The sequence below is a fragment of the Anopheles ziemanni genome, chromosome 3, assembly GCF_943734765.1.
Source record: "Anopheles ziemanni chromosome 3, idAnoZiCoDA_A2_x.2, whole genome shotgun sequence".
Taxonomy (NCBI): Eukaryota; Metazoa; Arthropoda; class Insecta; order Diptera; family Culicidae; genus Anopheles; species Anopheles ziemanni.
In genome coordinates this window covers 45,800,362-45,811,473 of record NC_080706.1, presented here as the reverse complement: position 1 = coordinate 45,811,473, position 11,112 = coordinate 45,800,362, and the positions used below count along the sequence as shown (strand labels likewise).

General features: G+C 41.7%; 1 protein-coding gene across 1 annotated transcript; it reads right to left on the bottom strand.

Annotated features, from left to right (window-relative positions):
• Nucleotides 1-4,682: 4,682 nt before the first annotated feature.
• On the bottom strand, nt 4,683-6,764 carry LOC131287387 (BCL2/adenovirus E1B 19 kDa protein-interacting protein 3). Its single transcript, XM_058316432.1, has 4 exons — nt 6,416-6,764; nt 5,092-5,162; nt 4,840-5,019; nt 4,683-4,745 (listed from the first exon to the last, which is right to left on the bottom strand). The coding sequence occupies exons 1-4, from the start codon at nt 6,719-6,721 to the stop codon at nt 4,694-4,696; spliced, it is 609 nt and encodes a 202-aa protein (XP_058172415.1). The 5' UTR covers nt 6,722-6,764; the 3' UTR covers nt 4,683-4,693.
• Nucleotides 6,765-11,112: the final 4,348 nt, after the last annotated feature.

The window sequence follows — 11,112 nt, the reverse complement described above, 5'->3', positions numbered from 1 at the left end:
TACATTTGATTCCGAAACTCGTGTTTTACTTACCTTGCCAGATGCGTTAAGGCTTCACATTTCATTACTAATGGCGTATTGGGTTCTCTGGCGGCTGCTAAACAAATTCTTTGTAGACCTGTTTGGCAAAGAATTACTATACCATTTGAAAAACTATTCACTTTCCAATCCCCATGTTGTACCCAGATGACAACTTCCTAGGGTTGTATAATATGAATATGAAACGAAGAAAACAAAAACTTTGCCCTACAAAAATAATTGAAAGTCCCGAACTCTGGAAGTAAAACTCTGAAAATACATCCTAGTGAACACTTCCTAGAAGCATTCCATTTTGCTGACCAGGAAAAATGGAAATATGTAAATAGAACATTCATAACGTTGAAATAGTCAAAAATCGTGAGAAAAGTTTAAAAATTAGAAGGCAAGAAAAACAACCGTTTCAGTTAATGCAACCTCACACATTAACAGTGAGACAAGGTTTACTCAAAAACTTTTGTTTTTCACTCACTTGACTGAAAGTGTGGTGAAATATTCTGTTCAAATTTCAAAAATTGCCCCTAGAGCGTCCTTTGTCCCAAGACAAACTCGATTGTCCCTTATAATTAGCTTTATCGCAAGCCGCCGCCCGGTGGGCCCTATGGAACACTGAGTTTCCACTCACAAACATGAGCACAGGTATTCGATGGGGTTGAACCGCCACATTTCGCTGGAAAATTTCATTACTGGTACGTGGGGTTTTGTACGTAAAGCACAATCGAAGCCGATCTCGGCAGACAATGACGGCGACGACCACGCGGGCACCGACCAAGATGGCATCGATGACGACGGTTCCCCGGGCGAAAGATATTTGATTATCGTAGCCAATATTTCGCTCCGTCGACAATTTCTGCGACGTCATCGGAAGAAACTTTATCCTTCCCTTTTCTACCCACACATTGGCCCCGACAAGTCCGCACCGATTCGCTTTGCGAACGCGAATGAATTCAATTATCCTACGCAGCGGAACATTCCAGCCCTACTCCCCACCGTGCAACAGGACGCCAAAGGTAACATACCGCAGGTACCGGAGGCCACCGAACCAGTCAGCTGTAACAAAATACCCTGGGAAATCATTGATCACGGACCGAAAACGTAATCGGTTTCCATTTTGGTTTCTAATAGCTTCAATAACTGGTCTCCGATCGTCGGGGAATGTTTTCGTGGGCGCGCGCTCGGGAAACACCCAAGACACTGGAATGGTGGAATCTTGTTTGGTTGGAAGATACATTCCTCTCAAAGAAAATGAATGGCAGGTATGAAGAAGCTCCGGAGCGCCGAACAGTCCAAATAGTTTCACCTCTTTTACCGTGCGGCTGGGATGGAATGGATAAAGGTGGCCTCCAGGCAACGAATTACATTCAGTTGAGCATTTCGATTCCTTAGGGCAATAAACAATGGTTCGATTGTGCTTTCATTGTTCGTTTCTAATGCCGGGTTCGATCGGTTGACGTCGACACCAGAATTAAACGTAAAAACTCTGCGAGAAGTCGTCATTCCTACCTAAAACTACTAACTTTGAGCAAAAATATCTTGTTCCTAAATGAATGATCCTAAAGCTGTGAATGTTCGTAAACCGGGTATTTCCAGTTCAAACAAATATTTTTTTAAGAAACCACAATTTTTTCATGAGTTCAGATTGTGAGTGCTAGGTTTATTTTGGTAAATATTGTAGAACTGATCCAAAGCAAGCTGTTATACCAGTTCAATTTTTGATCCAATTTAGCTCAACTTTAATGCAAACTAATGATGGCAAAAACAATGCGCTGGAAATTTTATTAGATTGAAAAGCTTCATAATTATTTATTTTAGAAATTCAGTGCGTTAAGCGACTTAGGAAGCTGATAAATTTTTGAGCGACAAATGCTGCACAAGTGAAATCCGAGAAATAAAATAAAGAAATTATACCTTCCAGACATGCGCTAAACTGGAAAGCTGGAGCAAAAACTAATCCCGGTTGGCAACACGTACGTTGATTGAAAATTAATACGGTCCGCACAGCGCTACCGGCTAGTGTTGAAAAACAGGACCAAAAAACCCGTTTTAATTTTAAAAATGTTAAACCATAAACAAAACAACTGAGCCGGTCCGGGATGAGACCTATGGACTTGGAGGAAATGCCCAACCCAAGCTTTACAAACAAATCATCGCTCGTACAACATCTTCGAAATTTTACTGCTTTGATGATCTTTTCTAAACCCATTCCATTTGAAACTTTTAAAAACACGTTTTGGGTTGTGTTTTAGACCAATTAAGTTTATCATGTATAGAACTTATATTTTATTGCCACAGAGATTTTAATTCCAAGCAAGGAATCCTAAATTGGTAGGAATGAATGGATCATTATAACAGTTACCTAGTCAGTAAAATATTTGAATTCCCAACAGATAAACATAACAGTATATCAATAATACAAACCTAAAAACAACCGCATGCTTAGTTATTGCTACTGCAAACAGATACACATTCAATACAATATCTTTTAAATAATTTCTTCCCATTTTCCATATTCGTTAGCTCAGCATATACCCTATATTTTCAAAGAAACGATAAGACAACCAATTATGGATCACGTAAACCAGATTGTCAAATCGTGTTCGTGTTTTCTCATAGCTTTCGAGTTGATCTGTTGGCAACGGAACAGCAAACTGCAGCATGAGCCAATTTCTTATTGTCTTATTTTTCTTTTGCCCCTCTAAATTTAATTAATACATAACGGCCGAATTTACAGCGTCTAGGACACTTTGTAGCACAATGATCAAATTTTGGAACATAAACGTTGTATTCATCAATTTTCCATTTCAAGAACCAGTTTCTCAAGCTACTTCTATTTGGTTACATTTTTCATATTTTTTTAACTCCCACTTTGTATGCTTTTCTCTTTGCCATATTTATTTCATGACTTTAGGTGTATAATGCTTAAGGAGTAATACAAAGTAATGGTCGCTGAATTACAAATACCAATTATGTTACGCGTGGCACGATCTTAATTAATTTCCTTCGCGTTTTGTTTATTTTCCATGAAGAAGAATACCTCCAGACACGCTGCTCCCTAAGCAATTGGAAAAAAGATCATTTACGCTTGCCTACCTTTCGTCCGAACAGTGTGTGCAAATGCAAAAGCGGTACGAAAAATGGAAATGAAGCCATGAAGCGCTATAAACGGAAAATAGCTTGTTAAAATAAAATTAAAAACATACATAAATAGCATTACCAATTATTGATACCATTGAAACATGTTAAGTAAAAGCGAAAAAACGTGATAATGATGAAAAGTATTCCTAGTAGCTCTAGTAGGCCTTTTGTGATCCGTTAGATTTATAGGGCATCGCTAGGGTTCTAGTCTTGGCTAGCACGTGTCTCGGTTAATTTCACTCATTTCTGTCTTTTACTGAATGCCGGCGTTATGAAAGCCGTGTGGACAGTAAAACAAATGTTTAAAACTTAAACAAAACGAAGCACAAAATTATTGAAAAGGGAAAAAAACGCAAAACAACGAAAGACATTCAAAATATATCACTTTGCTCCTGGAATAGACTATCCTCAAACGCGCTTATTAATCTCGTGTCACCAAATTGTTTTGTTTCTTTAAAATGGATATCGTACCTCCTACTCTACTCGTTTGGCTGGCATCTTCTGTAAATTTACCCCACTTTTGTAACACCTGCGTTTGCATCGTGAAATCCTGCCCATTATACGTTATTAGAAAAAATGGAATAAAGTTGAATGGACTACATTTCCTACCATGCACACTCCTCCTTCGTTTCCTGATTATCGTCTGTTTTCGCTTTCAAACAAACTACCACTTCCTCCCTGCGGAAGGATATCGTTCGAAATCTTACGCTTCTGTTCCCTTCGTTTACGGTCACCACCGGTGCATCAAAAATGCATCCCAAACCCTAGTTTTCCCCCTACATAAAAAACGATCAATTACCTGCCACTAACGGGCTACGATTGGCCCCTATCTTTTTCCTTCCGCTCGCTCGATCTCTCGTTCATCAATCTCTTTGAATCTTAAGCCTACCAAAAGAAATACGTTGGACTGATAGATCCCTCACTGCTGCTTCACACTCTATCGCACGAGAAAAACATCCCATTGCTCAATAACTAAAAAAACCTACCCTGAAACATCCATTGTCTAGATGAAATGTGACCGTCCTATTGAAATCGATCGCTTTTCCGGAGCTCCCGGGAAACCGCATTCAGTTTTACAAGATCTGGATTTTGTCCGTCCGATTAGTACATCATGCACTTTCTTCTACCACAAAAATCTACCACGCACAATACACTCATTACACTGTACCATCTGATCTGTCCGACACTCTGAGAAAAGGTTTCACGATCGTCAAAAGTTCCCACCAGTCCCATCAGCCCATTTCGAACTAAACCCCGCCTTTCACCTCCGTTCCCACCTCCCAATGATTTTGCTGGCCTTTCACTGGTTCCAATCCAAACGCCGGCACGCTATAAGATAAATGCTCTGTACTGCATACGATCACAACATGTCGCTGGAAAGGGGATCGGGATCTCTAGAAGCATGCATTGTGGTCGCGTGGATAGGTGATGGTTGTGATGCCCAAGTAACGGTCTCTATGTGTCGGGCAACGTCTGTGGCCGGGGACTTGCTGGCCGAACTTGCTAAAACGTTTCGTGTGCTTTACTCGATCGATACACGAGTCAGAAACAGTCCTCGTTTCTGTAGCCAGGCGCTAAAAAAAACAAGAGAACAAGTAAAACAAATCATTCATGAATCATCTTCTACCATAATGAAAGAAAGCATATTATTTTGGCGACAATTCCTACCCAATGCCGGCACCGAGCAACAGCGACAAAACATTCGTCAACACGATCGAGTAAAGAAACTCCCGCGAGAACAGGGAGTTCTTTCCGAAGCGCACCTGCCTTATCGAGTAGCCTGCGTGAATCGGTTTGTTGGCATCCTCCTGTCCTGCCGATTGCTTGGGATGTTCGAATTTCCAGTCTCTGTAACGGGAAGGGAAGGATCATGCAAGATTAGTGCCTCCATTCGATTGTGCTTTAAAATGGGATACTTACTTTGGTGGCTGCTGATCTGGTCGACTGCTCCAATCCCACACCCAATCAGTATCTTTGACAATGTCACCATCCTGTATGCGAATTAAAAGAAAATTAAAATTAATTCTGAATTTAAATCGTCTTTCCAGAAACATTCTCGTAAAGATATCGTGGGTAAGTGTCGTAATATTAATTCTATTTTTATTTAAACATATATTCACTCCTCGTAGGCATATAATCTCCAATCACATCGAGCTCAAAACATGTACCCAAACAGCCGCGGGTGGGTGGTATCAAATAAATCCAAAGTGCATTAGCCAGATTGTTGACGTTGCAACAACTCGCTCCACCATCTATCTCGTCCCGCCGGTTGAACGTGACCAGCTAACTTTCCGGATTCCCTTTGCGGTCACCAACTACCCCAGGCACATCTCGGTACGTGCCGCCAATGGAAGTGCATTTACGTAACAGCACAAAAGTCCGGTTAGCAATGTATTGGACGTTTGATAGTGAGATCACATTAACGATATCGACAGCAGAACTGGGATGCGAGACCCAGAGGCGCATTTATTCGACCCATCGTCGGGATCGCACGAAAATACATTGGTTGTTCGTGCGCCCATAGGCTGAGGGCTATTTCGAGTTGGCGAAAAGCGTGCAGAACTTTAAATACCCTATCCGAAAAAACACATTAAGATAAAAAAATAAATGAATAAAAGTTGTATTAGGATACATTAAAAAATGAAATCAAAAATATATTGAGCCATTCCCACATTTATTAGTGGAAGTGAGTGTAAATTTCATTTTGCATTTTCATCTTTTAAATATCAATATGGAAAACATGCCCACGATCATCAACGTAAGAACGTGCAGCAATAAATGCAGAAGCGATAATAATAAAAATATCGCGAAGCTCAACTTCATTCGTATCAGCGATGCGCGTGCATTTTGAGTTCGTGTGTTAGCATTTTCAAGGCAAAACATTTCTAAAACTAACTGGTTTAGGGGGTAGCGTTACTCTCACGGCCGCATCATAGCGAATGACCTTAGAAAAAGAACAAAAGAAATTAATCCGACCGGATGCCACATTTTTTCAAACCCCAAATCTCCTAAACAAGTGTGAGAGATGGGGTGGAGGGTGGGCTAGATGGGGAGAGAAACCTATCACATTACGCCATCTCCGTCGTGTGTTTCGAGTGACATTCGCACGAATCGCAGTAACCGCCACAAGATTGACATAAGATCTTCCCGGAGACTGCTCGGACCGCAAAACACCATTGTATTCGTGGTTCGGGGTCGAGTTGCCGGAGAACCCCGTCGTCTAACTTTCTGCCACCCTACACACCTTGTTGACATAGTTGATGTAGACGTTTCTGAGATCTTCCTCGGTGGCGGCCAGCTCCGTGTTGGGGCTGTTCGGTGGCGATTTGGGACTTCCACGGGGTGTATTTTTGCGCGAACTCGTCAGCGACGCGACCCGGCTCGACTCCTTCGACTCGCGCTGCGCTTCTCGTAGCAGTCTTATGTACTCCTCGACCGACGCGAACGGAAGTGGCGTGGTCCGGTCCGGACTCTTCGCGCCCGCAAGGGCCGACGGGGCGGTGCCCGTTGTTACTATCTGTGTTGCTTGCGGCAAACTGCTGCCCACCATGGACGTTCCATTTTGACTCGTGTTGGACGACAGCTCGATCCAGGATTCTGTGGGGGAGAGTACAGGAAGAATTATAGAAAGATATTAGCAAACTCATCAACATAATTATTTCATGCGTTTTACCGGTGTCGTACCGGTTTCCGTGAATCAGAACATGACGATCCGATCAGATTAGATTCGATCCACCATTTTCTTGCCGATCGAGTGACCTTGAGCAATCCACGACCACGACAGCGTGTCCTCTGATGTACGATTTTTCATCTCTTTCATTTAAATTTATTCATTTTACCGTTTTGTTCGCTTCTACAGTCAAAAGCCACCGCACGTTGGGCGAAGGTCAACTAGTTTCCTATTTTCTTGATTTCTCCACCACCGCCTGGTGGAGTGTGTCCCATCCTATCGTTTTGTGTTACCCCCGGAGGCGAGGATCGCCCATTCTGCCAGTAGGGTGCTCGAAAGGTACATTAATATTTATCACGAACAAACTGCCGTACGCATAATTCGCATGCTAATACACATCACCGAGCTTGGCCATCGTCATCCGATCGTCAGCATACTAGACGCATACTGATGAGCTAGAACACGTCAACCCCTCGCGGGGAGTCGGAACTACCACCCGAAGTGAACAATGGACAGGAAGTGGGAGGGTGGTAACGCGCACCGGAATCAACTCAATATGTTCAATGGAGATGCACCAGAGCGGTTCCGCACATGATGGCGGAAGCAGACTTCCCTCGGACAATAAACACTAGCGGGCATTCAACCGGAATCGGATGTTTTGCACCCACGAGAGTTCTGAACCTGTTACAATATTTTGAGGTGAGAACAAAATAAACACGAAACGATGGGAACTGGCGTTTAAAATTGACAAATCTTAGACTTTGGATACTTCTAAACATTTATTATACCCTTGTATGTAGTAATTCATTTTTCACAGAACTTTAACTAATTCTTTGGATGAATATGGAACGTGACATCTTACTTTTCTATGAAAACCCATCTCATTCCTTTTAAAATCACCTTATTGTTAATGACAATAGTAGGACTTATCATACGACTCATCCGGGAATATCTCGACTGTGCTTTAAATTTAATTAAAACTTTAATTTAACTTTATTTTAATTTAAAAAATGGATAATTTTTTTGTAAAATAAAGCAATTTTAGCATGATACAGTGTGTATCCGAAAACCTTGGAAAATTGTAGAGGATAGCAAGGCACAGTTGTTATCCCCTTCAAGGCTATTCAAAATTGACTAGTGTTTAGATTTATTATTTACCTATAATCCCAAAAGCTACAAACATAAAATTTAAACTATATTGTTTCTACATTTCCCTAGCAAAAGCTAAAACCCCCCACAAACGTTACTTGACCCACTGCCGAAGAAAACGCTTGCTAGGAAAGAACTACATCTATATCAAATGCTTTCCCATTTATGCAGCCCCTTACCAAGCACATCCCACATACAGCGCACATGTTGAAACATCGTGAAGAATGGTGGAACATAAAACCAACACCAACATACGCTTGACGTTTTAGCGCCAAAACATGTCCCACCTATGTAGAGACCCCCTTCGTGCTCCCCATCAAAACCTTGGCTCCCTTCCGTAGTGTTTTGAGCATAAGCAAAAGGTGGAAAACAAACAAGACAAGCCCCTGCCAGGTAGCACAACACATGCGCCAACGCACACATCACCAGCACCCCACATTAGTTTGCTACATTCCAACGCGAAAAGGGAAGCCATGAGTCGCCATTTAACTGCATATATAGGGAGAAAAAAGCTAAATCAAAATGAAGCAAAGCAGGTCCGCTTTGTTTACGTTCGGATCTGATCGAAGCGCCACAAACACGACGCGCCATGTTTCGATGGAGAGGAACGTACGATCGCGCAACGAAAAATAATGCACAGCTGAGGTCTTTCAAACATCAATCTATACCAGAGCCACAAGAAGCTTCATGAGGGTTGAAAAATGGAAAATTCAATGAAAATCAGCCGAAGAGTGTTGGATCGGATTGCGATCGAAGATATGATGCTTCATCGGGGAATCTGTCTGCTGCGTAATAAGGGGTTCATGATGTTCGTTTAAAACTATCACGCGAAATACCACGTCGTACCGAACAAAGCAAACAAACTCGACTAAATAACCCGCGCAGAAACCATTTCCGTTTTTCATTCGCCAGATGGACTAACACATGAACGTCGTGGGATGCGGCAGCTTCGAACGCATTTAATTTAAATGTCACAAGCAGCCTCCACACTTCCAGCGTTAAAGCTGTTTATGGGAGCAGTTAAGGGTCTCGAATGTGGAGCAACACACAAACCAAGAATAAGGCAGCTGAACCTGATGCATCTGGCGTCATCGTCTTTGGGAACATGTTTCTGGAAAGATCGCACCACCATGGAGTTTAATCTATTTTCATCATGGCGTTGGTTCGTAATGACTTTGCCATAAAACTCGTTCTTCCCGTTTTCGTGCAAACAATCAAACAAGTAAAAATCAAACACGAAAAACAGACACCCTTTAGTAGAGCATGTTTGTTTGGATTGAATAATTGTTTGGTCTGATATTATTAATATTTCAAGCTGTGTTTATGCCATCCGCACACATGTGACACAGAGTATTTTTGAAATATAACAATTTAACAGAAAAATGTTTCATTCTCAAGCAATTGTTACAAAGAAGTACTCAAATGGATTATATTACATAGACACTCAAAACGGTGCCCCCGTAGTGAGAAGCAATTTGGGTGACCGATAAAATCATCCCACAAAGAGGAAAGGTACGGCTGAGGCCAAACAAGTACACAGTGGACGTATTGTGCTTTCTAGAATAAATAAATCCTGCTTCATTTTGTTTTGCGATAACGACCCCCGTTTGATTGAAGTGCTGAACCAACACTTTTGACTTTTCTGCAGGTGGTAAGTAGGATGAAGCGAAACAAAAACGAAAGTACGCTCTCATGCTGCCCCAACTGATAAGGACGAGTTTACAATGAAATGAAGCGAAGGAAAAATATTTCTCATCAAAAGCGCACCCTGCAAAGCGCGCCGGAATAAGCACACTCTTGATATTTTAAAACGGTGCAGGCCCATGAAGTGCTAAAAAGCCCTTGACTCATGGCAAAGGCGACGTACGTATGTACGTACTCACAAGGGAACGCTGTTAGTGGGGTCGGTGGAAAATAAATCATGACGGAAATTTGCGACCGTAAATAAACTAAGACACACCAGCAGAAAAGACACCTCGACGACGTCAAACGGCGAGTTGCACCTTTTGACTGACCAATGTGCGCTCCAAAAACATTCCACGCGGACAGGTGAAGCTTTGAAGAAGGAGGCAGCAGCCAGTGCCAGACTCGCCGCTCGGAATGACGTCAATGGCAGCTGCATCATATAATCGCCCGGATCCAGTGCAGGAAGATGCGTACCACGATATAAAAAGGAAAGGGGAGAGGGAAGAGGGAAGGAGCCAGCTGTTGTGTTGCATTTTCCACCCGAAGCAGATCGATCGACCACGAGACAATAACAAACTTCAGACTGGCGATGAGTAGGTGGAATTTCCTTCCGAACACCACTTTTCCAACCGGGAAAACGGAACCGTCGATGGCAAACAAAGAGACCGGACAGGTCTTACTCTATATCTCTGCTCCCCGGTATTGTTGTCTGCGAAGACGTGTGTGTGTGTGTTTCGTGCCGATAAAGTTCAATGGAGTCTTGCGTCCCAGTTTAGCCGAGGTCATCTGGCGGAAGGAGACTGCGCATATCGGTGGCCGATGTCCTTTCCGGTGGTTTCTGCTTTGTCTCAAACGGGAAGATGTTATACCTTTTTGTTTTTAGCACAACACCATTCCTGCATAAGCAGAGCGTACCTTATCGAAATTCTCCGGAACGTGACTTGAATTTTGTCCATTCCATATGTTTCCAATTTGCATAACAAAATATTTGCTCTGCAACTTCTACGTTCGCCATAATCTGACTGAAATATGTATATTCATTACTTTAGTGTAATGTGAAATGAGTAAAAGGATTACAGTTGTTACCAGAACTATTGTCCAACAGATCCATAATTTAACCATGTCTTAAAAGCAGTAATCTATACTGAAACGGCTCAAATGGGTTTTCTTATATCCTTATATACTTTACATTCGACATATGTTACATTTGTATTTCAACTGTTTGATTGATTTTCCAATTCTATCGTTGATTATAAAATTAACAATGAAGTTTATTTTAAATACCAGGTTTTTGTTTGTTTTTTTTTTCAACCTAAATAGTGTTCGTTCAATACTTTGTTCAAGTTATAATTTTAAAAACAAACTTAAGAAGTTTCATCGTTGGTAATAAAAATAGGCAAAAACGTGTACTTTAAATAAAAAAATAAATCAAGAAG

Bases quoted from the DNA above. Each gene is read 5' to 3' on its own strand.
- LOC131287387 (XM_058316432.1), bottom strand. From the start codon at position 6,721: ATGGTGGGCAGCAGTTTGCCGCAAGCAACACAGATAGTAACAACGGGC. The intron at 5,163-6,415 runs GTGTGTAGGGTG...ATTCGCATACAG, and splicing joins ACATCAACTATGTCAACAAG to GATGGTGACATTGTCAAAGA. The intron at 4,746-4,839 runs GTAGGAATTGTC...TGTTTTTTTTAG, and splicing joins TTGCTCGGTGCCGGCATTGG to CGCCTGGCTACAGAAACGAG.